Source organism: Nycticebus coucang, chromosome 6 (assembly GCF_027406575.1).
Source record: "Nycticebus coucang isolate mNycCou1 chromosome 6, mNycCou1.pri, whole genome shotgun sequence".
Lineage (NCBI taxonomy): Eukaryota > Metazoa > Chordata > Mammalia > Primates > Lorisidae > Nycticebus > Nycticebus coucang.
In genome coordinates this window covers 128,076,280-128,103,651 of record NC_069785.1, presented here as the reverse complement: position 1 = coordinate 128,103,651, position 27,372 = coordinate 128,076,280, and the positions used below count along the sequence as shown (strand labels likewise).

The 27,372-nt window shown below is 42.4% G+C and overlaps 2 protein-coding genes across 3 annotated transcripts; both read left to right on the top strand.

The window, feature by feature from the left end:
* The first annotated feature begins 740 nt into the window (after positions 1-740).
* Positions 741-1,787, top strand: LOC128588214 (olfactory receptor 6X1). The gene has a single exon (XM_053594894.1). It carries the CDS (start codon positions 783-785, stop codon positions 1,719-1,721), a length of 939 nt encoding a protein of 312 aa, XP_053450869.1. The 5' UTR covers positions 741-782; the 3' UTR covers positions 1,722-1,787.
* Positions 1,788-10,537: 8,750 nt separating this feature from the next.
* Positions 10,538-24,603, top strand: ZNF202 (zinc finger protein 202). 2 transcript variants are annotated; one of them, XM_053594885.1, is made up of 7 exons: positions 10,538-10,659; positions 17,963-18,461; positions 19,120-19,330; positions 19,680-19,768; positions 20,492-20,621; positions 21,431-21,550; positions 22,046-24,603. In XM_053594885.1, exons 2-7 carry the CDS (start codon positions 18,060-18,062, stop codon positions 23,035-23,037), a joined length of 1,944 nt encoding a protein of 647 aa, XP_053450860.1. In that variant the 5' UTR covers positions 10,538-10,659; positions 17,963-18,059; the 3' UTR covers positions 23,038-24,603. The 2 variants fall into 2 exon arrangements, with proteins under 2 accessions (XP_053450860.1, XP_053450861.1); XM_053594886.1 differs by lacking the exon at positions 10,538-10,659 and adding an exon at positions 10,743-10,969.
* The last annotated feature ends 2,769 nt before the right edge of the window (positions 24,604-27,372 follow it).

Here is a 27,372-nt window from a genome sequence, read left to right as displayed (position 1 = left end):
AGATATTTAGTTGCAAAGGAATGTTTTAATAGGAATGTACTTTCCAGGAGTTCCATTTTGTTAGCCTTATCATTTACTAACCTTTTCACTTTTTAGGATGGTAATTTTTAGATCTTTATCCAATATACGTGTATTAGGCTCTGAGTGAACTGGTCTTAGAATTTTGCTTTTAAGTTTAATATATTCCCATAGCTCCAAACCAGGTTTGTTCATATAGTTTTACATATTACTTTAAACTTTTCTTTAAAAGTGTCTGGAAAAAAAATCATTTCTATTATCTAAGTTGTATCTCACTACTAACCAAATGGCAATGATTTTTAGTTCTTTTACTACGCACACACACATAAAACCAGCATTCTTGTGATATGGTCACAGACTCTTTTTCAGAATCTAACATAAGAGTGGGGATATATACACCATGTTTATATGCACTATATTTTAAATAATCGTATGGATTATTGACAGATAAGCCATCACATTTGCTACATTTATTCTCATTAATTGTCAAGGGTAAGAAAATACTTTTTCATTTGTCATGTATACTTAATACTTTCAAAGTCCATTGGCTTTGATGAAATAAAAAAAAAAAAGCAAACAAATCATCAGTAATGAAAGGTGCCTGGGTGCATCTATGTGTGGGGGAGGAGAGCCTGAAATAGGATCAGGTACTAAAGGACCTCACGGAGTCAGAATGCCCCTTTCTTAATCCCATCTAGACTTGAATCTACGCCAAGATTCTAAGGAACTACTTCCTTGCCTGTCTTTCTAGGGTCTCAAGGGCCATGAGAAATGGCACAGCAATTACAGAGTTCATCCTCCTAGGATTTCCTGGTACCCAAGGACTACAGACCCCTCTCTTTACCACGATCTTTCTCATCTATATACTAACCCTTGCAGGCAATGGGCTCATTATTGCCATTGTCTGGGCTGAGCCCAGGTTGCAATCCCCAATGTACTTCTTCCTTTGTAACTTGTCCTTCCTAGAGATCTGGTACACCACCACAGTCATCCCCAAATTGCTAGAAACATTCGTGGTAGCAAGAGCTGTCATCTGCATTCCCTGCTGTCTGCTGCAGGCCTTTTTCCACTTCTTTCTGGGCACCACCGAGTTCTTGATCCTCACTGTCATGTCCTTTGACCGCTACCTGGCCATCTGCAAGCCCCTTCGCTATCCTACCATCATGACCAGCAACCTCTGCTTGCAGCTGGCCCTCAGCTCCTGGGTGGTAGGCTTCACCATCATTTTTTGTCAGACGATGCTGCTTGTCCGGCTGCCATTCTGTGGCAACAATGTTATCAATCATTTCTACTGTGATTTTGGTCCCATCTTGAAAGCAGCCTGTGTAGACACCAGCATTTCCGAGCTCCTGGGTGTCCTGGGAACCGTCCTTGTGATCCCAGGGTCACTCCTCTGCACTGTGACTTCTTATATCTACATCCTGTCCACCATCCTACGGATTCCTTCAGCTGCTAGTCGCCAAAAGGCTTTCTCCACCTGTGCCTCTCACCTGACAGTTGTCTCTCTGCTGTATGGAGCTGTTCTGTTCATGTATCTCAGACCCACAGCACACTCTTCCTTTCAGATAAATAAGGTGGTATCTGTGCTAAACACCATCCTCACACCCCTTCTGAATCCTTTTATATACACCATTAGAAACAAGGAGGTGAAAGGAGCTCTAAGAAAAGCAATGACTTGTCCGAAGACTGGTTGTGCAAAGTAAAATGAGCTTACTGCAAATAAAAAGTTAAAGGTGAAACAGGATTGTGGAGAGGTTTGGTAAAACTGGTTCCCCACAAATCACAGAAGTTCTAGTCCAATGATATAGCAAGATAAAGATGTGAATACGGGCGATGCCTGTGGCTCAGTGAGTAGAGCGCTAGCCCCATATACCAAGGGTGGTGGGCTCGAACTCGGCCCCAGCCAAACTGCAGCAAAAAATAGCCAGGCATTGTGGTGGGTGCCTATAGTCCCAGTAACTCAGGAGGCTGAGGCAAGAGAATCGCCTAAGCCCAGGACTTAAAGGATGCTGTGAGCTGAGATGCCACAGCACTCTACCGAGGGTGATAAAGTGAAACTCTGTCTCTAAAAAAAAAAAGAATGTATGGGTCAGCACCTGTTTCTCAGTGGTTAGGGCACCAGCCACATAACTGAGGCTGGTGGGTTCAAACCTGGCCCAGGCCTGCTAAACAACAATGACAACTGCAACAAAAAAATAGCCAGGCATTGTGGTGGGCATCTGTAGTCCCAGCTACTTGAGAAGCTGAGGCAAGAGAATCATTTAAGGCCAAGAGTTTGAGGTTCCTGCAAGCTGTGATGCCAGGGCACTCTACCAAGGGTGACACAGTGAGACTTTGTCTAAGGAAAAAAAAATAAAAAAGAATGTGAAAGCAAATCATGATGGGTAGAGCCCCCCATAAGAGTTTATTACATATAAATGAACTGGGTCTTTTTCTTGAAGAGAAGTGACCTAATTCTCCAACAGGAAAATCCCTCAGATGCATAAGATGGAACCCAGGACTTTCTCAACTATAAACTTAAAGTAGAGACTTAGTTAAGTCCAAGGACAAACGTCAGCAACTTTTAAAAAGTGTATGGAATTTTATCTCCCTCTTTCTGTTTAACAACCCTCATTGTCTGTCTCCTTGCCAAAGCTGTAAGACAGTCCACACCTTATTTTCTCAGTTCCCACTACTTTCACCATAAAAGATGTACCCTAAAATCTTCTAATCAATTATAATGGATCTTCAGAAATGTTTGAAATGAGTCAGTTTTTTGTTAACAGTATCTCACTAAGGAGACTTCCACTTTGATATAACACAAATTTTTACATAAACTTAAAGGTGTTCATTCCCAGATCATTACAGTACTTGAGGATATTTTATAAAAAATTTTTTCGATTTTTAAGAATTAAACTTGTCAATTTTAACATTGCTGTTACATCTGAAATAAACTTATACGATGTTCTGGTAGTGCAAAAAAATTTTTTCAATTTAAAATTCATGGATTATGCCAGTTTCTGGGATTTGATATATGTAGACCATGTGCCTAGGAAGCCAGTAGAAAGCTTGGAGCCAAGATTTCTATAAAGCCTTTGTTGCTGGAAAATTTAGCCCTTAGGCTAGCTTAAGTTCAAGGCTCACAAGTAGGGTTAGCAAAGTCTCTCAGAACAGGCAACAAACCTACTGATTTAAATTTGTTCTCAGGCAAGATATCTGGCAGAAAGACTTTTTGTGGAATGATGATGGAGGTAAATCATGGTTCATAACAATGAGTATTATATATGTCCCTTTTTGAACAGTAAAGAAAGACTATAATTAAAAGCCCATTAAAATTACAATCTTTTTAAAAAAGATTATTGTACATCCCTTTCAGTATTGAATTGAAAACTGCAAATTCAAAAAAAATGCAATGAGGTGAAAAATGTGATTATCTCTACTGCTATACATGATTTTCTCCTAGAGAGAGAACTGTCTTGGGGCTGGGCAGAAGAAACAGATCACTTGAAGATAAAGAGAGCAAGAAAACCAGAGGACATGAATATTATCCAGAACCTTATCATCAAAAGAATGGTGTAGATTGCCCTGGATGAAAAGTGAGGGTAATATATAAAATACTTCCCAGAGAAAAATTAGCAGAGAAGCGAGAGAGAAAAGGGGGCTAAAAAATAGAGTGAAGCAAAAAATCAGTGAGAATTCCCCAAAGTGGGGATGCCTAAGAAACTATTTAAGAATGGGGATGCCTAATGTCCACTGTAAAGTCACACTTCTATAATGTTAATGTCTTCCCCTCAAACCTTCAGTAAAGTCACCTCTATTACCAAATGCACATATGGCCAGAATGTGTATGTTACACACATTTGTGTATATGTGTGACGAGTGTAAATCAAGGAGGCCTTAAGTTTCATGTCTGGAATGATGCAGTTTGGATTAGAGACAGCCCCCGGAGGAACTGACAGAGATAACCATGGATAATGCAGGAATTTTAGCAAACACCTTAAGTTTGCAGGAGCTCAATCAAGAGCTCCAGATAACAAATCTAAAACAGTGTTCTTCAACCTTTGGTATCTCACGACACACTTGAACCTAGAGTTAAACATGCATGGTACACTAAATTACGTTGACAAAAAAAAAAAAAAAAGAATACATTTATTATGCTTTGAACTTATTTAGGAAATCATTTAATTAATGATGTTTAAATATTTTCGTGGCACATTTAAGATCCTCTCACAGCCCACTGGTTGAACATCACTGATCTAGAGGAATTGGGACATCTGGATTACAGTATGGCTTAAAAAATATTTGTAAAACTCTACTTTTGAGTTTCATAAACATGAGTTTTCCTGGACCTAGTCTATTATCTTAAGAGTTTTCTTATCTGATGGCAAAACACTTTGACAGATCCTACAAAGAAAAGAATGGGTATGAGAATATACCTAGGTTTCAATTCATGAAACTCAAAAATAGACCCCATTTACTCATGTATTTTTATGTCCCTTTTATGTATTGATATCACGTACCAAGTAATGTTCCTGGTATCTGAATATATAGAGAGAGGGTATCAGTTCTAGAAATTGGAAATACTGGTGTTAGAAAGTCTATCCAAAAAGGAAACCTCCAATACCTGGACATCTAGAATGATATGAATTACAAGACTTCCAGGGAACCATGCCTTACATTTGACGTTCCTTTACCTACACTGTAGACCAAAGACCCTAGGAAGGGTGTGGTCTTCCTCCAGTTCCTGGAGCAGTTGGAGTGCTCTTTTGAGGAAAAGGAGCCCTGGCTACAGCAACAAAAAGACAGCTTAAAACCTCACATTGTACACTACTGGCTCTTAGATCTCTAGAGCCCACATGACTTTCCAAGATGTCTGTATCCACTTTTCTCCAAGAGAATAAGGAATCACACAAGAATCCATCTAAACAATATAATAAACAACCTCTTACCCAGATCCCTGGATATTAATTATTTTTCTACTATTGGTATATTTAATGACAAGGTTGTGCACCCAGATAAATCTGCACCAAATCCTTGGCAAAGAGCTTTTGAGATTATTTGTTTCTAAAAATGTACACACTTAAGTAAAGCAGTGTTTCTATGATATGTTCCACAAGATATTAGTTATTATAAATAAGACTCAGAATTCCAGCTGGGGTGGGGGATCCAGTTAGACACGGATAAGCAGGTTTCTTCACTACTAAATGTTTCAGAATCCTTAAAATTATGTTGGAGAAAATATTTTCCAAATCCCAAACTTATGCATATGACAGTACTTACCACATGACCCTGAACTCAACACAGCTTTATTCAATCCATTTTGAACTTCATTAAGAACTGTGCCCATAATTATTGTGAACTAGAGCAATACCCATTCCAAAGGAGGACTTTACAATCCTGCTTTATGTTGGCAAAACTCCCAATTCTTATCGTAGATCTTGCCCTTGCCCTTTTAAGTCAGAAGGACACACCAACAACACATTTAAGTGATAGGGCTCTCCATCCCTTGTCAGGTAATAAATTCAGCTTTGCTCTTTCAGTCCTCAGGAGCTTCATGTGCATTGTACATCCCCAAGACAAGGGTAGAGTCTAGGATCTTTCCTAAGCTTATCCAGCTACCCATCATTTTGCTCAATGTGCCTCAGAGTACATTTCCTACTGTCTTCCTTATGGTAAAATCTCTAAAGCCACTTCTGTTTTTATTACGATTTTATCATTCCATGGTATTCACAAATGCCCAACTAATTTGGGAATCCAGTTTTAAAAATCCAATATGAGAAAATATGAAGTACAATACAGACAAATTTGGATAATTACATGTTTACCAAAGTCTCTAGTGCCTGACCAAGTGGCTCACTACCAGGTCACTTTGAATTACAAATATTCCATGCAAGGTTAAATAACTCCAATTACAAAAATATCATGTACACACACATAGCTCTTCCAGAACCATTCACTTTCTAGCTACACCTCTATTCAGACAGACTTGACCTGAACAACTAAGAAAATGGAATTCCTACACATCCTTTCAGCTGAGCTCACTTCACTAATTACCCCTGCCATTTTTTTTTATTTTTGGAAAATAACTTCTATCTTAAGTGCACAACTAACCATTTTTCTAGCGACTACCTTTTTGCTCTACATCAAATAATTTGAAAGAAATAACCCCATGCCATCCACCTCTACAACTATCTCTTTAGTCCAAGTGCCTGACCTACAATAATGGCTTCCTACATTATCTTCCTATACCCATTCTTGGTTCCCTCCATTCTTCTCAGCAGACCAAAGAATAGTATTAAAATGCACAGTTAATTAGTTGCTTAGTAATTAAAAACCTTCTATGGCTTCCCATTAACTTTAAAAGACAGTGCGTAATTTGCTGTATAAGACCTTTAGTCTATCAGATCCGATCCCCGTCCACAATACCAGACCTCACACACTTCTCTTGCTCTCTGTCCCAGCCATACCAGTCTTCTCTCAACCTTTCCAATATCCCAAGCTCCTTCCCATCTCAGGGCCATTTGCATCCACTATTTCCCATTCTTCAAGTATTTTTGCTTACTCACCCCATCTCCTACCTTCATTCTCAATCTCAGCAACCTAGGAATCCTACAGACTCAGTTCATATGTTACGACGCAAAAAGCTTTCCCTAACCCCCTCTCCAACAGTACCACCACCAAGATTAGGACTTCTAATTACATGTTCTCATGGCATACTGTATGTCTCCTTTGGAGAAACGACCACAATCATAATTAAGTTAATTTCTCGTAATTAAATAACCATAGTTGATTGTGTAAGTCAAACTCTGTTTTCTTCCTCCCAAACTCTTTCATGTCATACACACACACATACCCCACTTGAAAGTTTGCTCAGTGAAATCAGATATTACATCTTTCTTCTTCTCCACTCTATTCCATATAGCTACCACAATGTCTTGCAATAGCAATGGCTCATAAATCACTGAAAAGTGAAGGATCAGATAACTGGAATGACAGAATTCATATCACATGGATTATTTATTTCACATGTAGATAATATTCTCTATTATGTAAATATCTCAGACTCCAATTTCTCAGACTCCACTGTTCAAAGTAGAAATCGATTACCACTGATATTAGATTAGGACCCCCCAATTTCTGTCATTCACAAAAATCAATCCTAAAGTTAATCATAAAAAGGAAAATCAAAAAGTAATAGCAGAAAATACAGGAGGAGCTTTTATAACATTGGCGCATAAAAGATGTTCTTAAATAAAACACGTAATTTAAAACGACTAGGTAAAAGAATGTGTCAGATTTAAAGCTTTAATACTACAAAGTTTAAATATAAGCTATAAAACTGAAGAAAATATTTGCAATACATATGGCAAATGAGTGCTCACTTCAGCAGCACATATACATATGGCAAATGAATAGGATCTAGGATTTATAAAGAATACCTAACCATCAATGAAAAGAAGACAGAAAGTCCAATGGGAAAACAGGCAAACTCCTAAGAAAATTATGAATTATTCTTTCATTCTCCCATCTTTCAAATACATGAAAGAATATCCAGCCTCAGCACGAATCATGAAAAGGCAAAGTAAAACAATTAGATAATATTTTGTCCTCTCCAGATTGTCCAAGATTTACAAAATGAATTAAGGGCATAGAAATGTCCCACACTGATGTTAAGATTATAAATTGACACATTCATCGGAAAGGATAACTCGGCAGTATTCATTACATGTGTGCTACCTATGATTCAGCAATACGTTTGCTCAGTATCTGTCCCAGAGTAACATTGGCATGTACACACAAAGAGGGGAATCATTATGGTACTGTTTGTGATAGCACAATTATAAATGACTTCTACGTTATCAAGACGCAAATGGCTACTCAGACTATGGAATGTTATATGGAGGAATATGGGAGATTTTCTCTAGTAGGGTGAACACATCTCCAAGGCCCAATGCTAAGAGAACACAAATCGAGGATTTCAACATGAACACACAATATTACATATTCTTTCTATGGATACACATATACATAGCATTTAAAAATACAGCAAAAGATCCAAAAGATAAAACTTGAATACTACACTAGGCTCATAAGAATAGCTAACTTCTAACGCCGGAAAGGCTATGTTAACCACTGTGATAAAAATGTGTCAAATGGTTTATGAAGTGAGTGTATGATGCCCCATAATCATATCATTGTATACAGTTATGATTTAATAAAAAAATTAAAAAAAAAAAAAAAGAATAGCTAACTTCTGGGGAGATGAGGAAGCCAGGATTGGCAAAACGTCATAAGCTTTGACACGACTCCTTCAGCTGAACGTTAGTCAGACTTTTGATCCTTCTCCTAAGCCCATGGGTGTCCTTCCCTGTAAAATTCATTTTAGCAAAGACCCCTGCTAAGTCATTTTAGCAAAACTCCCTCATCCTCCATATGGGGTCATTCTTTGATCAGGTTCTTCCATCCTCTACCATCCCCCAGGTCATGTCTGATTACCCTGACCTGTACTCAGCAAAACCCTACTAAGTTGGTTTAGCCAGAATCCCTCAACCTTTAATGTTTCTTCTTAGTAATTTTCCATCCCCTCGCCCCCACACAGCTCCTTGCCTATAACCTCCCACTTGCCTCTGTTGTATTCAAAGTTGAGCCCAATCTCTCTCTCCTACTGCAAAACTCTATTGCAATGGTCCCTAACCTTATCACCATGGCCCCGAAAAATGTCTTTATTACTGTGTCATAACAAGTACCATTGAATAATTTTTGAACACCATAATGTTTTAAATGTTTAGAAGAACATATTTATGTGTTATTTATGGACTTAATTTTAATATTTGAAAATACTGAGTGACACTTATAGAGAAAACATCTGGTCTCCACCAGGCTTTCATGGTTAATTTTACTGGATAACTTGACTGGGGCTAAGGTACTCCCAGACTGGTGAAACATTATTTCTAGGTGCATCTGTGCGATGTTTCTGAAAAAGATTAGCATTTGAATCAGTAAACAGGAGTAAAGAAGACCCTTCTTACCAACGTGGGTAGACATCATCCCATCTCTTGAGGGCCAGAACAATTCAAAAAGGCAAAGGAAGAGTATACTCAGTCTCTCTCTCTCCTCTTTTGAGACAGTCTCACTCTGTCATCCTCAGTAGAGTGCAGTGGCATCATAGCTCACAACAACTTCAAACACTTGGGCTCAAGTGTTCCTCCTGCCTCAGCCTCCCAAGTAGCTGGGACTATAGGCACCAGCCACAGTGCCCTGCTAGTTTTTTCTATTTTTAGTAGAGATAAGGTCTCCACTCACTCTTGCTCAGGCTGGTCTCAAATTCCTGAGCTCAAGCAATCCACCTGCCTTGGCCTCCTAGAGTGCTAGGATTACAGGTGTGAGCCACCGTGCCCAGCCACTCTCCTTCTCTTCTTGTTCTGGGACATCAGAGCTCCTGGTTCTTCAGCCTTCAGCCTCCAGCCTCCAGGACTTAGGCATCCTAACCCATCCCCTCCTGTTTCTCAGACCTTCAGTCTTAGACTGAATTACACCACCAATGTCCAGGTTCCCCACCTTGCAGAGAGCAGGTGGTAGAACGTCTCACCCTCCTTAATCATGTGAGCCAATTCCCATAATATAGTATTAATAATAAATCTACTTTTATGTACTTACACACATCCTCTTGGTTGTTTCTCTAGAGAATCCTGACTAATACACTCTCCCTCCACCAGAGGTGATTAATACTTTTAGTTTAAAACATGTCAAACAGATCCCTGCAATGTGTCCCATGAACATGAACATGTCCCATGAACACATAAAGAGTGGTAACTTACAGGGTAAAAGGAACACAAAGTAAAGTGAAATGGCAGGTATGAACAGAAATGTCACCAACCAGACAACAAGGACAAATGAGATTAGCGTTGACTGTCTGAAAGTTAAGGAATACAACGAAACACTCTAAGGAAAAGAGCGAACAATGATGCCGTAACTATTCTCTTTCTGAGCTTCTACTACGTTCCAATCAGTTATATGAAATGCATCATTTAGACCTCTAAAGCAACGGTATTATTCAGCCCGTTTTACATGATGAATACTTTGGTTCAGAGAAGTGGAGAGACTGGCCAGAGACCCTGCTGCTGATAGTGAACGCAAGAGCCCCTCAAATCCAAATCAGCTCTCTTTACTACCATGCTTCAGCGGACCATGCAAATAAGAAAAAAGTCAGGCAAAACACACAGAGGTATGCAAATGCAAATAAATGCACAAAATATCAAAACCAGAGAGAAAGCAAAAAGCTAAAAAAACAAAAACAAAAAAACCCTGCACAAGTGTGTGTGCATTAACTGAAGGCCCGGGGTGTTAGTTTATTTGCCGCAGAAAGGGGTGGAGTGCGGACGGAAGCGGGGCGGCCAGAGGGTTTCTCGCCCTGAGCCCTCGCAGCGCGCAGAGCCGCAGTCAGCGCAGGGCGCATGGAGAGGACCAAACCTCCCAGCGCCTAGAAAGGCTCCAGCGCGGCGCGGCGGCGGGGGTGAGCGGCGCTTCCGGTTCCGGGCGCAAAGGCCCCACGTGTTCCGACCCGTTAGGCCCCGCGCGGCTCGGATCCGGCGGCGCTGTTTCGGCCAGGAGTGGGTGGAGTGGAACCCGGGCAGGGGAGGAGCCGCCGGAGCTGTCGGAGCCGTGAGTGCTGGGGGGCTGGGCTGGGCTGAGCCGGGCTGAGCCGGGCCGGGCCGGACCTAGTCGGATCAGGCCGAGCCGGGCAGGACCCGGAGGAGAGGGAGGGACGGGAGACCCCGCCCCCCAGGGCTTGGGGGAAATCGTTCTGTCCCGGGGAAGGAGTGGCGGCGGTGTGCCGGAGGGGCCGAGACGTTGTGGTTTCCGTGTCTCCTGGTGGCGGGAGCCAGAACCTCTGGAGACGTGGATGGCGCTCCGGGCTTCCTTCTCTTTACAGCCACCGCCCTCCGCCCCTCCTGGGGCCTGCAGAAACACGGTTTGTCCCTACCACCTATTGCTTCCGCGCCTACCATCCCCCCACCCCCCCGGAACCGAAAGAGGAGTGGTATATGCCCCTTTATTTCCCGCAGCCTGTTCTCACCCCGCCTCTCTGATTGCTCAAGAATCCTCCCCGCAGGCGCCCTGCCCGGACGATTCCCTGCTCCTTCCACCACCAACCCCAACCCCCTCCAACATACACACGAGATACACTCACCTGTGATCTTATCACCTGTAATCATACTAGGCCCGGGAGAGGATCTGGCTTGTGGCTTTTCAGCTGCCTCTGTGACAGACCCCGAGCTTCCTCTCAAAGCAAAAGCTGGTGTCTCCACTAGCAACTTTTCTCCATCACCGCCCCTAACAGCCAGTTTTGGCAACTCTTTTCAACACCACAATTAACCTCAGCAGGAATATACCTGCTTCTTGTTTGTCTTGACTGAAAGTTTGTTAGTTTATATGTCACAGATAGGCTGTATTCTCTCAGAAAGGTGTTAGCCCAGTTCTTTTTCTGAGCTATGAATGTTCTCATCTCTTATGCGCTTTGATTACCTGTCTGCCTTAGAATCTGCACTGGCCTCCCCAAAGGGAGACGCTTAGGCCCAACCCTTCTTCAACTACCTTAGTCCTGGGGAGCAGTGCCACAACCAGGCTTTTGCTTAAAGGATAGGCTTAGAACCACGTTGCTGTTTTTTTGTCCATACTCTGCAGGTGACAGACACCCAGGGCAGCTACACACAGAAGCCACAAGGAATGCTACTGGAGTCCTTCATCTGTCCCCACTTCTCTTCCAAGCTGCCCCCTGGGTCTTTATCCAGAAAGCTCTTTCAGAAAAGTTGTAGGATGGCCCTGGGAAGAATGTTGGTGGGAAGTGTGTGACAGGAGAGCAGTTAGAACTTGTGTTCATTTGTCTTGGATAACTTTTCTCCTGTTAGTATCTAGAATAAGAAGGTGGGCAAGGTTGGAGAGAGGATGGGAATTTTCCTCCTAGGACCAGACTTCTGGGATTCATAATCTCACCCCCTTTCTCCTCCAGCTGTATTCCTTTTGCATTCTCTCTATATACTATAAGGCAGTCACAGTCATTTCAAGGGTACAGCAAGGTCTACCATCATGTGAAGGACTCTTGATTATTAGAAACTGTACAAATGAGGTAAATTACAGGTTTACAACAGGTTTTTTTTTTTTTCGCTCCAGTTAATGTACCACAGACACAGAACATGAAACAGTTGTAGATTCTTCCTTCTTTAATTTGGCCAACACTGAAAAAGTTGGTTCCTTTCTGCATGAATCTCAAGTTTATTTCCTTTACCTTAGGTAATGACTCTTAAACTTAAGCACTGAAGGGCTTGTTAACAGATTGCTGGGGCCTAGTACTAGAGTTTATGGTAATTGGTCTGGACTGGAGCTTGAGAATTTATAGTTCTAACAAGATCACAGGTGTTGGTGTGCAGATCTGGGTTCCCCACTTTGAGAATTACTTCCTTTGGCCAAACATGACATACATGTTGCAGTGGTTTGGTTTTGACTTTTTCTGACCTGTTTCATATTCTCTCTATGGTATTCTGTTCAATTTTTATCTCACTGTGAAAGCCTTCCAAGGACAGGCATTAAAGAAAGGTATTAGAATAGAAAATGCAACAAATCGCAAGGCAGACTTGTGGTATAGTAGTACATCCTGTGAATTATAGAACAAAAACACAGCATCCACTTTCTGTCTCTGATACTTAATATTTGCCCAGCACATTTTAGCTCATAAAGCTCTAACATCTCAAAAAATCTGATGAGTTAGGACAGTGGATGTCTACAGAGGGCTTTATCCTTTGCGAGGGCTCTTTGTATGTTACTTCATAAAACCCTTAGAGTAGCTCCAGTTACTCAGGAATCTGGAGCTGGGACATAAATCTTTGGGTACCAAGTGTGGTGCTGTGCACAGTATGTTCTGCCTCCTTCCCATCTCTCACCTCATCAAAGACTCCTCTCTTCATTTCCACTGTTGCTAATCTATTTTCCCACATCTTACCTTCCTTGGATGCCAAAGTAAATGCAAAACAAGCAACAGAAATCTCAACTTATGATTTCTGAAAGGCAAATTTAAATGGCAGATTTTGTGTGGTACTGTTCTTACATTCTGAGAGTAGGAGTCCTGTCAGTGTATGTTAGTGTGGAAGCGCTGTGCCTGGTGTTACAAGAAAATAAGGAAGATTCCTATTCCACTGGACATTGGTCCTTACACTTTTAAGATAATAGAAATCCTTTTATTAAGCCAAAAGACCTTATGTATTCTTTCTTCTCTCCCTGCCTTGCAGGAGTACGGAGTTTGGGAAGCTTTGTCTGGATAAATATTCCTTAATTGTAGTTGCATTAAACTACTTGATGTCTGTTTTTATGCTTATTAAAGTTGATTCAAATGCTCAAAGGAAAATGCTTTTTTTTCTGAATGCCCAATCTTGTATGACTTGCATTTGGATTATTCCTAGGATAGCATGAAGATTCCTTGTGATGAGTTATGGTTCCATTGCTTTAGGAACTGCTTAAGTATTCTGCTTTAGTCACAATCCAAACAATAATTTTTTTCCCTGTTTATTCATTTATCCAGCACACTATTTGCTGGAAAAATGAATGGATATGGATTAAAATGACATGGTATCTACTCTTCCAGAAATGGACTTAAAAAACTTGAATGTTCTCTATTTTCATCAGATATGAAGTGAGTACCCGCTGTGTTCTGGGCATCAAGCTGGGCATGGCAGGTCCCTGCTCTCAGTCCACTGAGTTCAAGATTAACAATTTATACAACACAAAAAATAGATTCATGTGCATGCTGTGATATGGGGTGGTACTAGTGCCTATGGGAGCGTCGTCTGGGAGGACCAGGGAAGTCATCCTGGGAAAACGTGAAGGATGAGGAGAGTTAACCATGTGAAAGGCGTGGAGAAGGATATTTCATACAGGGAGCAACATCAATAAAACCCAGTGAGGAAGACAGAAGACTCTTCTGTCTTCCTTCAAGCATTGGCTTTGAATGGGACTGGCAGTAATGGGAGAAAAGGGGGATAAGCAGGGGCCAGGTCCTAAAAGGCTTTGGGTATCAAGTTTTAAGGAGTTTAAATTATATCCTAAGGACAATGTGAAGCTATTGGCAGATTTTGTATGTTAGGGAATTCACCACTCAGACTTATTTGCCATGTGGCAGATAGAGCTAATGTGGATGGGCCTCCTGCTAATTATTATTGCCCGTACTCACCTGCACATACTACTTCCTTGTCTCCCACCTCCCCTGCCATCAAAAACTAACAGTAAGTGTACAAGTTCCAAGAGCCAAAGCTAAATGAGTAAATATAAGCTGGCTTCATCATGGCCCAAAGAGATTTCAAGCCAAAATAAGGTAGCTGGAGCTTGAGATTTTATTACCAGTACTCCAGCAAGGAGACAGGACTTAGGGAGTTGATGGGGTACGGAGGCTGTAGAATTGAACAGCCTGCAAACCTGGAGCCTTGAAGAGCTACCTCCATGAAAATTGGCCTACTGACCCAGAAAATTAAAAGGAAGTATGAGGCTTTCCATAACCTGGGGTAGGACAGAAGTCATTCAAACAGCATAAATTCAAATAATACACTAAAAACATGATTTAGAAACATCTAAGAAATTAATCTAGAAACTAATCCAAGATCTTATTGAAACCACTAGCTGATAGAAACAAATGAAATTCCATTAGGGCAGCGCTTGTGGCTCAAAGGAGTAGGGCACCAGCGCCATATGCCGGAGGTGGCGAGTTCAAACCCAGCCCCGGCCAAAAACTGGAAAAAAAAAAAAAATTCCATTGAAAGGGTTCACTTTTACAACCTAGGCCTCTGAGGACCCCCCCCCCAAAAAAATAACAAATTTCTCTGAAGATGGACATACAATAAAAAATTAAAACCACCTGATAAGCCACTATGATGAGAATTCAAAAATTACAGAGCTAGCCAAAATAGACTATGAAGGTATGTTGCAAATGATTGAAGGTAATGAAAAAATAAAAGCATGAATGAAAAAGAATTTCAGAAAGAACAAAAATAATATACGGTCATTGACCATGAAGTCACTTCATGGACAACGACAGTTGCGACACAGGTGCCAAGAGTGGAGTGATGACCTTGAAGGTGTATCTGAGATGCTCATGGTGTAACAAGAAGACTGAGAAAGAAGGAGCTCTCAGGCTGCACGTGAACCTGATCTGGAGGGAGACGGGACCAAGACAAACACTTATGAAACTTGAACTAAGTAATTTATTTGACTTATCAGTGCCTGTTATGTTCCAGTACCATTTGGGGGATGAGGATATGGTCACTTTTTTATTTTTATTTTATTTATTTATTTTTTTTGTGGAGACAGAGTCTCACAGTACCGCCCTCGGTAGAGTGCCGTGGCGTCACACGGCTCACAGCAACCTCTAACTCCTGGGCTTACACAATTCTCTTGCCTCAGCCTCCCGAGTAGCTGGGACTACAGGCGCCCACCACAACGCCCGGCTATTTTGTTGTTGCAGTTTGGCCGGGGCTGGGTTTGAACCCGCCACCCTCAGCATATGGGGCCGGCGCCCTACTCACTGAGCCACAGGTGCCGCCCATGGTCACTTTTTTAAAGGTCCTCTTAATACCTTCTAGTTGGTCATAATGGCTCAACCAGGAGAGTGGAAGTGAATGGAGATAAAGAGATAGATGAATGTGAAAGACAATTTTGAGAAGATAGACAATTAACAAGACTGGGTGGGGCGGTGCCTGTGGCTCAGTTGGTTGGGTGCCGGCCCCATATACCGAGGGTGGCGGGTTCAAGCCCGGCCCTTGCTGAACTGCAACCAAAAAAAAAAAAAAAAATAGCCAGGCGTTATGGTGGGCGCCTGTAGTCCCAGCTACTCGGGAGGCTGAGGCAAGAGAATCGCTTAAGCCCAGGAGTTGGAGGTTGCTGTGAGCTGTGTGATGCCATGGCACTCTACCGAGGGCCATAAAGTGAGACTCTGTCTCAAAAAAAAAAAAAAAAACAAGACTGGGTGAATAAAAAGTAGAAGCACAATGGAGGAAATGGTTTCTGTTAAAGTAGGAAGAAAACTTCAGAATGGAGTTCATGCACTTTATCATAGGTGTTGGAGATTAATGGAAAATGTTCTGACTTCAAGGATTTTGCAGGAGAGATAAACAATGACTATGTAATGTGGCAGTTATTATGACAGAGATAAGCCCATTTGCTCTGTCAGCATTAAGGTGATTTCTAACCACATCTAAAGGTAGGGGGAATGGGATCAAATCAAACATCTCAGAAGACATGAAGCCTGAGCTGTGTCTTGAAAGATGAGTAAAGTTTAACCTAATCAAGGGTAAGAAATCAGAAGGATTTCTGAAGAGCTTGGTGACTCTTGTGTGCTTTGTAGGCACACTGTGTGTGTAAGGATTAGAGAGAAAGGCAAAGGGATTCACAAATTGAAGGTCAGCCTGGTATGTAATACTTAGAAGTTTGTATTTCCCTTAATGAGACAAGGAAGAGTTATTAAAGGATCTTAAGTAGGGGACATACAGGACTGGATTTGCCAAAATAACTAGTTCTGGTGATACTGTGAATGATAACAAACTTGAAGATAACAAATGTAGAGGCAGTTAACAGTAATCCATGTGAGAACTGATAAGGACCTAAACTGTAAATAATAGGAATGAAGAAATAGGAACACACCATGCAGTGTTTAAGGGGGAAGGACAAGGGGCAGGGAATATTCCACGTAAAGGCAACTGCTTTCAAAAAAGCATGGAGGCTGCAAATGTACCCTGTTGTGGAGAGATCAGCAAGGCATTTGTTATAGCAGGTGATACAGGGAAAATGGAGGGTATGAGACTGGAAAAATAGAGTAGGAAGCTAATCGTGAAGAGCTATGAACTGATCTTACATCAAAAATTTATTTTGGGATGGTGCCTGTGGCTCAGTGGGTAGGGTGCTGGCCCCATATACCGAGGGTGGCGGGTTCAAACCCAGCCCCGGCCAAACTGCAACCAAAAAATAGCCGGGCGTTGTGGTGGGTGCCTGTAGTCCCAGCTGCTCAGGAGGCTGAGGCAAGAGAATCGCCTTAGCCCAGGAGTTGGAGGTTGCTGTGAGCTGTGACGCCACGGCACTCTACTGAGGGCAATAAAGTGAAACTCTGTCTCTAAAAAAAAAAAAAAGGAAAAAAATGTATTGTTGTAGTTGGAACTATAGAAAGATAATAACGGGTGCCATCACACTTCTAAGCCCTTCAAGATAGTAAGACTTCTAGCTCTCACAGTAAGCTTATTAGATACACCATTATTATCTCCATTCTGTAGACAGAGTAACTGGCACAAGGTGAATGAGAACTTGCCTGTGGCCTGCTGTGGGAATAGTAGTAGGCAACAGAACCATTATTTTAACCCAGGCAGTCTGACGATGGGACTCTCTCTCTAAACTTGACACACCTCCTTCATGGCTGGTGTTTCTCAACCATGGATGCACAGTAGAACTCCTTGTAGCATTGCTAAAAATAGTTGGCTAAGTTGACTTCATCAGAATGTTCAAAGAATGTATTTGATACTGCATTTTGCAAAAGCTCCACAGATAACGGTTGTCTTTGCTGAATATTATAGGGATCCAGTTATGAAGTTATGACATTAGTTCAGGCAGGAGAGGATGACGGCTCCATCTAAAGCAGTCTGTATGAAAGAAGAGGAGTCAACAGATTTAGAAACTTAAGAGATAGAATTGGAGGTATTTATGAAGTAGAAAGTGTATTTTCCTGTAGGGTCTGAACCTCACCTGGGGGCAGGGGGTAGAGTACCATACTTCAGTTGGGGATTCTTCTCTCTCAACTGGATGTGTTTACAACACATTTAAGGAGATAGAGGGAAAGGGGATTTAATCATTGAAGTAGTGTCTGTACAGGATTATGAACTGAGAACTGTTAGCCTTGTGTTTAGTCTCATGCTTATTTGTCTTTATTTCTCTATTCCAGGTTCCTTGGGAGAAACTCCTGAAGGTGTCCAGGCTGAGACTAGGGGGTAATGGCGGTGTGAGCTCTTGATGGTGTGAGACCACCCCAGAGCCAGGAAATGGCTACAGCCTTGGAACCAGAGGACCAGGATCTTTGGGAAGAAGAGGGGATTCTGATGGTAAAACTGGAAGATGATTTCACCTGTAGGCCAGAATCAGTCTTACAGAGGGATGACCCTGTGCTGGAAACCTCCCACCAGAACTTCCGATGTTTTCGCTACCAGGAAGCAGCAAGCCCTCGAGAAGCTCTAATCAGACTCCGGGAACTTTGTCATCAGTGGTTGAGGCCAGAGAGGCGGACAAAGGAGCAGATCCTTGAGCTGCTTGTGCTAGAACAATTTCTTACCGTCCTCCCTGGAGAACTGCAGAGCTGGGTGCGGGGCCAAAGACCAGAAAGTGGCGAAGAGGCCGTGACGCTGGTGGAGGGTTTGCAGAGACAGCCCAGGAGACCAAGGCGGTGGGTGAGGAGGGGAGTCCTGATCTGTGTGATGTGGAGGGGGACTATTTGCTGGAAGGCTGGATTGGGGGAGGGTTTACAGGACCCCCATGAATTATTCTTTCAATATAATGGACTCTGTCCTTGGGCCGTTCCTAGGTCTGTGAGCCCTGTGGGTCAGGGGTGTGTGTGTGTGAATGTGACCTGGTTTTGGAAACGCTTGCCTCAGGATCATCAGGGGCCTCAGGCACCCAAGGGGTCAGGCTCTGGTTTTGTCAACTTTAGATGTTGAGCCTTGGACTACTGAAGAGGAGAATTTGTGACTTCCCCAAAGGTTTTCACAGACACCCCCTCCCTCAGTCACAGATCTCCCTTCTAGGATGGTAAGCTAGGGAGGCAGCAAGGATTGCTGCAGGTGGGAGAGACGGAGGTGGGAGGAGGCTGGGTGGCAGGGCAAGGGCTGAGGGAAGTGAACAAGTGGTGGTACCACGTGTCTCCTGCCTTGTCCTGGTGATGATAACCTTCAGCTCCTCTTTGCATGCCCTAGTGCTACTGGAGTTTCCCCTCCTCATCTGGGTTCCTCTGGGAGTTTTTCTCTTGGCAAGTTCTCCTAAAATAAGCCCTAATAACAACCAAGAATTTACCTCAACTCTGTGGTGACTGGAAATTGGAATTATTCCCAGGTGACTGTCCATGTTCACGGCCAAGAGGTCCTATCAGAGGAGACGGTGCATCTAGGACCAGAGCCCGAGTCACCTGCTGAGCCACAGGATCCTGTGCAGACCTTGACCTCTGAGCAGTCCCATGAGGAAGCCACACAGAACCCAAATCTGGGGGTACCAGCACAGCAAAGCCTGAGCCAAGACGAGGAGCTCCAGCTGCTGCAAGAGAGCGGTGGGAAGCCTTGACAGGAAGTGGGGTTGGTGGCAGAGAGAAGAAGCTGGGTACATAGTAATGGGAAGAAATCACAGGGTCCAGGAAGTCAAGAAGAGATAGTCCCAGCTAGTCTCTATAAACAGGGCCAAGCTAAGACAGTGATATTCTTGGTGGTTCTCTTGGCATTTTAATGGTCTTATAAGGGGTTAGGTTGGGATGACTTAAGCTGCCCTTGGGCCAGTTTCTTGATTCCCATAGTAGGGAGGGTAGGGCCACCCTCCTACCAGTGATGATGGGGGATGCTACACTTTTGCTGACTATCAGGTTGCATTACATACCCTTGATCTGTGCTTTCTTTTATTCTTAGAGGTTGCAGTGCCCCAGGGCCCAGACCTGCCTTCAGAGAGGAGCTCTGGAGACCCAGAGATGGTTGCTTTCCTTACTGCTCTATCACAGGTACACCCTAGATCCCTCCACATATCACAGAGAATTTGTTTAATGAACCATTGTCATTAGCCATGTGCTAAGTAGGTCAGACAGAATGCAAATATACATTCTCCTTTTGCCAATTGTAAGTTCTGAGTTCTGTGGGAGCCTGGGAGGGGAAGAAGTAATGAGGTTAAGTTATAATAGTCTCTGTGAGATCTGCAAGCTCCAAAGCCTCTTTATTTACCATTGACCAGAAAGACTAACAAAATGGTATTATTTTCTAACACTCTAATACAACCTTCCAGTTTGTTTTTATAAGGTACAAATTTGATGGTATTTGAAGAATGAATGACTGTACCGCCATGACATTTACAAAGTATTCATTATGTTCAAAGTCCTGAAACTAAGTTACATGGCTGGAGAAAAAGCTATGTGGTTTTAGGCTATAGTCTGGCTAAGGGGAAAAGTCCTGTATTTGCTTTACAGTGTGTTAATGATAAAGGTGATTAGAGTCAGTTCCTAGGAAAGATGAAGTTTTACAGAAATGTGTTAACACTAAAGCATTAAATAAGGAGTTGAATGATGACTTTTAAGATCTTTTTTAAAAGGGATGCACAACTTCCTGGAGAAGGAAGTCCAAAAAGCCCACTCAAGTTCCTTTCATCTCTTGCATGGATTCTCCCTATGTGTATAATAAAACATGAGGCTACCTAAGCATCACATTTTGATTAAATCCTTGTATTTTTTCAGGGACTGGTAACTGTGAAGGATGTGGCCGTATGCTTCTCCCAGGACCAGTGGAGTGATCTGGATCCAACACAGAAAGAATTCTATGGAGAATATGTCTTGGAAGAAGACTGTGGAATTGTGGTCTCTCTGTGTAAGGAATTTCAAGTGTTACAGAACATTCTGAGCACAGACATTTTTCCTGCTGGAAATTTGGGGAGCTCTTAGACCTTAGATTGTTTGAGCTTCCCTTATGCCTCCCCACCACCAGTGAAACTGAGGGATTAACTGAAGAAGGTAGTATCTGTCCAAGTTAAAGAGAAGAGAAAATGTTTGGAAATGGAAACCTCTAATAAGAAAATAAAATTAGCATAGAAATATTTGAGATATATATGAGTTTTGAAAAAAGTAGTAGGAGTAGGAGATGGCTTAGCACCTGTAGCTCAGTGGTTAGGGTGCCAGCCATATACACTGGGGCTAGTGGGTTCAAACCTGGCTTGGGCCTGTTTAACTATAATGACAACTGCAACAACAACAACAACAAAAAAAAAAAAAAAAAAGGCATTGTGGTGGGTGCTTGTAGTCCCAGCTACTTGGGAGGCTGAGGCAAGAGAATCACTTGAGCCCAAGAGTTGGAGGTTGCTGTGAGCTGTGACGCCACAGCACTCTACCAAGGGCAACATAGTGAGACTCTTGTCTCAAAAACAAAAACAATTAGAGATGATCTGTTTCTTGAACAAGGCCTACATTGGTGTAATTATTTAGTTCCAGGTGAAAGACACAAGAAAGGCAAGAGATAGGCAGTGCTTGATTGAAAGTACTCAAACCAAAAAGACCAAAGATCTGATCGAATGACCTGGCTATGTATTTGTTCTATATATGTACAACTTAACCAAATCAAAAAGATTACTTAACATAAGAAATTGCTGAACAAGTCATGATCTGTTTCCCTCTCTTGTGCAGCATTTCCAATCCCAAGACCTGATGAGATCTCCCAGGTTAGAGAGGAAGAGTCTTGGATCCCGGATATCCAAGAGCCTCAGGAAACTCAAGAGCCAGAAATTCTGAATTTTACCTATACAGGTGAGGAATGACAGAAGGCTTTCCCCCTGTGAGTGACAGTGCTTCCCTCTCCCTTGAGGGCCCTTCTTTCATTGGCTCTTCTAACATGTCAGGAGGTACTGCTGTTTCCCTCTGAAAGTCAAATTGTTCTGTCATTTTCTTCTTTCCTCTTCCCACCATTTGAGAGCTATGTAATACAAGCTGGTGAAAGGAAAATAAGGCAACTGAACTTTTGCATCTGAAGCTATACCATTCACTACACAGTTTGTGTAAACCTTACTCAGTCTCTACATCTGTAAAGTGAGAATCATAGTATTTGTCCATACTAAGGCTTGTTGATAGCATAGAACCTGACAAAGTGCCTGGGATGTGACAGGCATGCTGTTGACTGGTTATTTCCATATGGGTTGCTTTCTACATGGTCTTGCTCTCCCAAAACCCTGTTAAGTTCTTCCATTGTGCAGAAGGCATGTTGCCCCTGTAATGTCCCCTTTTCTCCTCTCACCCTTTCTACAGGATATCCGAGTGAAGAAGAAGAGTGTGTTGAGCAGGAAAATCCAAGTTTGGAGGATGTACACAGGCCTATTTTGGGAGATCCAGAAATTCACCAGGCTCCAGATTGGGAAATTACCTTTGAAGATAATCCAGGTAGACTTAATGAAAGAAGATTTGGTACAAATATTTCTCAAGTGAATACTTTAATGAATCTTCAAGAAACTGTGCCTGTTCAGACCGTGTTAGGGAAACATCATGAATGTTCTGTTTGTGGAAAAAGCTTCACTTGTAATTCCCACCTTGTTAGGCACCTGAGAACTCACACAGGAGAGAAGCCTTATAAATGTATGGAGTGTGGGAAAAGTTATACACGCAGCTCACATCTCGCCAGACACCAGAAGGTTCACAAGATGAACACTCCTTATAAATACCCTGTGAACCGTAAGAATGTAAATGAGACTTCCCCTGTGATCCAGACTAAGAGAACTGGATCTGTTGAGAAACCCTATAGATGTGATGAGTGTGGCAAACACTTCCGGTGGACTTCAGACCTTGTCAGGCATCAGAGGACACATACAGGAGAAAAACCCTTCTTTTGTACTATTTGTGGCAAAAGCTTCAGCCAGAAATCTGTGCTAACAACACACCAAAGAATCCACCTTGGAGGCAAACCCTACTTGTGTGGAGAGTGTGGAGAGGACTTCAGTGACCACAGGCGGTATCTGGCACACCGGAAGACGCATGCCGCTGAGGAGCTCTACCTCTGCAGTGAATGTGGGCGGTGCTTCAACCACAGCGCGGCATTTGCCAAGCACCTGAGAGGACACGCCTCAGTGAGGCCTTGCCGATGCAACGAATGTGGGAAAAGCTTCAGTCGGAGGGACCATCTTGTCAGGCATCAGAGAACACACACTGGGGAGAAACCATTCACATGCCCTACATGTGGGAAAAGCTTCAGCAGAGGGTATCATTTAATCAGGCATCAGAGGACCCACTCAGGAAAGACCTCCTAGCTAGACCCTCTGTAAGGAGGTCTGCACTCAGCCCTTCCTGTCAGCCTGGGAAGGCCTTTTCTAAGGAGTTGCCCAGACCTTACATCACCTCTTCCCACAGCCAAATCAGAGCCCTGGGCAGAACCTCTCAGCCTTCTATGCCTTGAGGAGATGTTTTGCCCAAGTACAAGCTGAATTGAGGCTCCTCCTCCATGGGAGTGCTCCTGCCTCTACCTCAGGGGTATGAAGTAGGAGAACTAGAAGACAAGAGGTTATGTTCACTGTATTGTCTAGAAAATAGGCTGTTACACCCCATAAAGACTGTTTAACAACCTCAAGTTCAAAGTGGCCAAGGATAGACCCTTAGGTTAGGTAAGGGACCAGCCCAAAGGATTCTGTCCTTACTGGGCAAAAATCTTAAAGCACACAGCTCTGAACTCAAGACAGGAGGTTTGCGTCCTGATGGCTTTGCCACACATTCACGGGTAACTGTACAAAACCCTTGCTGTCTGATTCACTTCTTACCATGCACTTTCCTTTGATGCTGGGGAGAAGTGGGCAAAAGCCTTAAGGCTGCTTCATATGGACCTTGTCAAGCTGCTCCCTCCCCCTCTGTCAACATGTTTATCGGGTGCCAGACTCTGCTAGAAAGGAGGCCCTAGTCAGATGCCTCTTTCCTTGTGGGGTTTTTTCTGTTAAAGTATTCATGCCTTCAGCCTTCCTACTCTTCAGCCAGTCTCTTGGTTTTGTCCCTAGCACGCCTACTGCGAATGAGATGTAGCAACTGGGTGCTGAGGGATTCAGTAAAGCATAATTAAATCATTTACGTTCTCACATGTATACAAACCCAGCCACCTGCCTCACCCCCTTTACATGGGTTGTGTCGTGAGGGGGGTTTGGAACACTGTCAGCTTACAAAGGCACCATAACAATTACAGAATCTTGATTGACTGGGTCACTTCATTTACATGAAGAAAACCAGAGATTAAAGTACAGAAAGATAAGAAAAAGCTCTTGCTGCTGGCCAAGGCCATGAAGACTGTTCTCCTGACACTCAGTCCCCATCACCCCTGCCTCAGTGCTGTTACGTCACGGAAAATAAGGAACCCCAGTACGTGGGACACTGAGGAATTTTCCAGGAGTAAATGGCTTTCATGTATTTATGTTGTTTACTTTTTCTTATCTGATTTAATTTTCTTGTAACTGAGAACTGAATAGTACTATCTCATGATGGCCCAAGGTTGCCTGTTAAAGGTTCCATGGAGATGAGGCTAAATACTTAAACTCCTGCTCTGATCGTGGGAGTGGAAAGGACTGGGGAGACGTCCTCCATGAATGGAGCACAAGGTACAGGGTTAAAGCATGGAGGGAGACAACCTTCTGCTCTTATTCACAATCCACAGTCCATTGTGGGCCAGATACACCAGAGGTCAAGGGGGAGTTAACAAGGCTCCAACCCTAACATCCCAACAAGGAAATTTTTATTTTGGTCAAAAATATTATGATGGACTGGTTTGGTTTTGATAGCAGTCAACCATTGTCCTTCTGGAAATATACACATACAAAATAAATAAAGGTAATACTTGAAGCCAAGTTCCCTGCTTTCTGGGACTTTTCATCTTACCCACCACTATTGCAGGACTTAAGGGTCCAGACACTTCTGAAGGTCATTCACAAAAATAGATCTGGAAGTACAGAGTAGTTTCCATGAGGATAGGGAAGGCTTGGAATGGATAACAGAGCCACAGGTAGATAAGCGCCAAGCCTGGAGTTTACAGAAGGCTATCCTCAAGTCTAAGCACATCTGTCCTGGGTAAAGTGTCACAGCTTGCACTTGGCAATTATTGAAGTTGCTGACGTAGTGGAAGTGACAGAACTTCTGATTTATCTGCATTATTGTTGCAGTCAGTGAAAACCTGTCAAGAGAATTCTATATAAGAGAAAGTTTGAAAGGGGCTGATTCAGTTTTTTGGAACACCAAATGTCTTCTATTGCTGATTCCCCTGCCAAATTTCATATGCAGACACTAAATCTCTGGTCCCTTTTGTAATTACTGAATTTTCTGAAGTTCCTGCAGGACATCCTGTCTCCCAAATCTGAACACAAACAGAACCACAGTTTGTAGCAGCAGGAAAGCAGGGCACAGCTGAACATGGGAGGGGAGGCTGGAGCACAGGATATGCGTCTATGAGGCCCCTCTAGAATCTTGGAGACAGGGGAATTCTAGTATCATTGAATACTACACTGAATAATTTCTAAGGTAGAAAGGATTTTAAAGATATTTGGAGAAAGTTCTAGAGCAGTCTAGTGAATTTCACAGAACTACTAGGTTGGAAATTGTGTGTTAATAAAGATGAATAAAAATGATCATGGAAAGAGTTGTCTAGGTAGTTTAGGAATAACTAATATTTAGCCTAGTCCCAAGAGAAATAAATGCTGAGATGAAGGCAAAATATTTTTTTATTATCAGGGACTTAGGCCTCATATTCCAGAGGAGAATCTAGCAAACTCAGGTGAACTCCATGGAAAATATCAGAAATTGATCTAACATCATAGTACTACAAGAAAAACCCACTAAAAAAAACTTGTTGCTCCTCCAAAGCCCAACTCAAGTAGTGGATCTAATATAAGATACTGTTTCCACTGAGCAGCAGAATTGTGGTAGAGAAAATGTCCCCACTTCGCAGAGAGACCATTTGTTCCAGTCCTTTCTAGTCTAGCCTCTAGGTCACCCTGAAAAAGGAGATAATATTTAAGAAATACTAATATTTTTTAATACTGTAGAAACAAAAAGCATTTTCACTCACCAGGCTCTTGGGCAGCAATCCAAATGACAGAGTTAATAGCGCCCCATGATGGCTTTGTAGAACTAAAACTAGACTTGAGAAATAGTAATCTGCTGTGCAGATTACTAATTTGGTGCACAGCACAAATATTTTTTAAATAGTTTTTCCTCTAGCATTTCCATCACCTAACCCAAGTATTTATTCCAGCCACAATAATTCTGAGAGAAATTTACCTATAATTATTTTCATCTCCTTTTATTTCTAGTTATGTTGGCTAACTGACGGACTCACTCATCTGGTTTATGACAGACTGGAAGAGCCGCAGAGTGGGTGTTCTACCCATAAGCTTACTAAGCTTTTTTGTGGCAAAGTGACTAATGTCCTTGAGCTTGAGTGCATCTCCTTGGAAGTGGAATAACTTGATTCACCCTTGGGGAAGTCCTGAAGAGCAGGAAAGGAAAAGTTCTGAGCTCTCTTTAGACACAAATTATCTATTTTTTTCTTGAATATTTTGCACTTGTTTCAGTTTGAAGTTTTTATTTTTTAGTTTAGTTTTATTTGTTTTTATTTATTTGTAGAGTCAGAGTCTTACTTTGTTGCCCTCAGTAGAGTGCCAAGGCATCACAGCTCACAGCAACCTCAAACTCTTGGACTCAAGTGATTCTCTTGCCACAGCCTCCCAAGTAGCTGGGACTACAGAGGCCCACCACAATGCCCAGCTATTTTTAGAGACGGGGTCTCGCTCTTGCTCAGGTTGGTCTCTAACCTGTGAGCTCCGGTGATCCACCCGCCTTGGCCTCCCAGAGTGCTAGGATTACAGGTGTGAGCCACCACGCCCAGCCAACACCAATTATCTTTAATAATAAGGAACAAAGTGGTTGTCAGGGCAGCAACAGTAAAGACATTCCATAATGTGCGATTCCTGTTAGCGTGCAGCTGTGTGCATGTGCTGAGCATGTGGGCACATATGCACACAGGTTTTAGGTAGAAGGAGAAATACAATTAGAATTCTTACCAAATTCAGTCACCAGAAGTTATTTAGTAATCCATAAAACTAGTGTCTCCTCAGAGTAGATTGGGAGCTAAAGAATAAAATTGAAGACTTATGTAAAGACTTCCATTAGCAGTAGATAACTGCAGAAAGATGATCCAATCCTCTTCAAAATAAGACAAATAATCAAATCATTTACATGGAGTGTTAGTTTTAGGAATGTTCTGTGCAGAAAGAATATAACAGCTGCAAAAAGACCATCTGCACAGGAATAGAATTGAAACTGCAGATTCCCAAGATTTTCTGTAAGACTACTGCTTTCGCTCTTTTTTCTGTGATTACATCATTAATTGCACATCTTATGATCTCTTTGATAAGTCCGAGGGACTATTTGTCAGAGAAGATTCCAGGAAGAAGAATACAGCAATTGCTTGATGCTTGGTCTCATTCACTGAACAGACTTCTGCGACAGGTCTACAGAGAAGTATTTCCTGGGCAAAAGAGCCATGAGGCAGTCTGAATAATCCTCCCTAACAAAGAGCAGTTAACCCTTAGCCAAGAAACATCAGTACAAAAGCA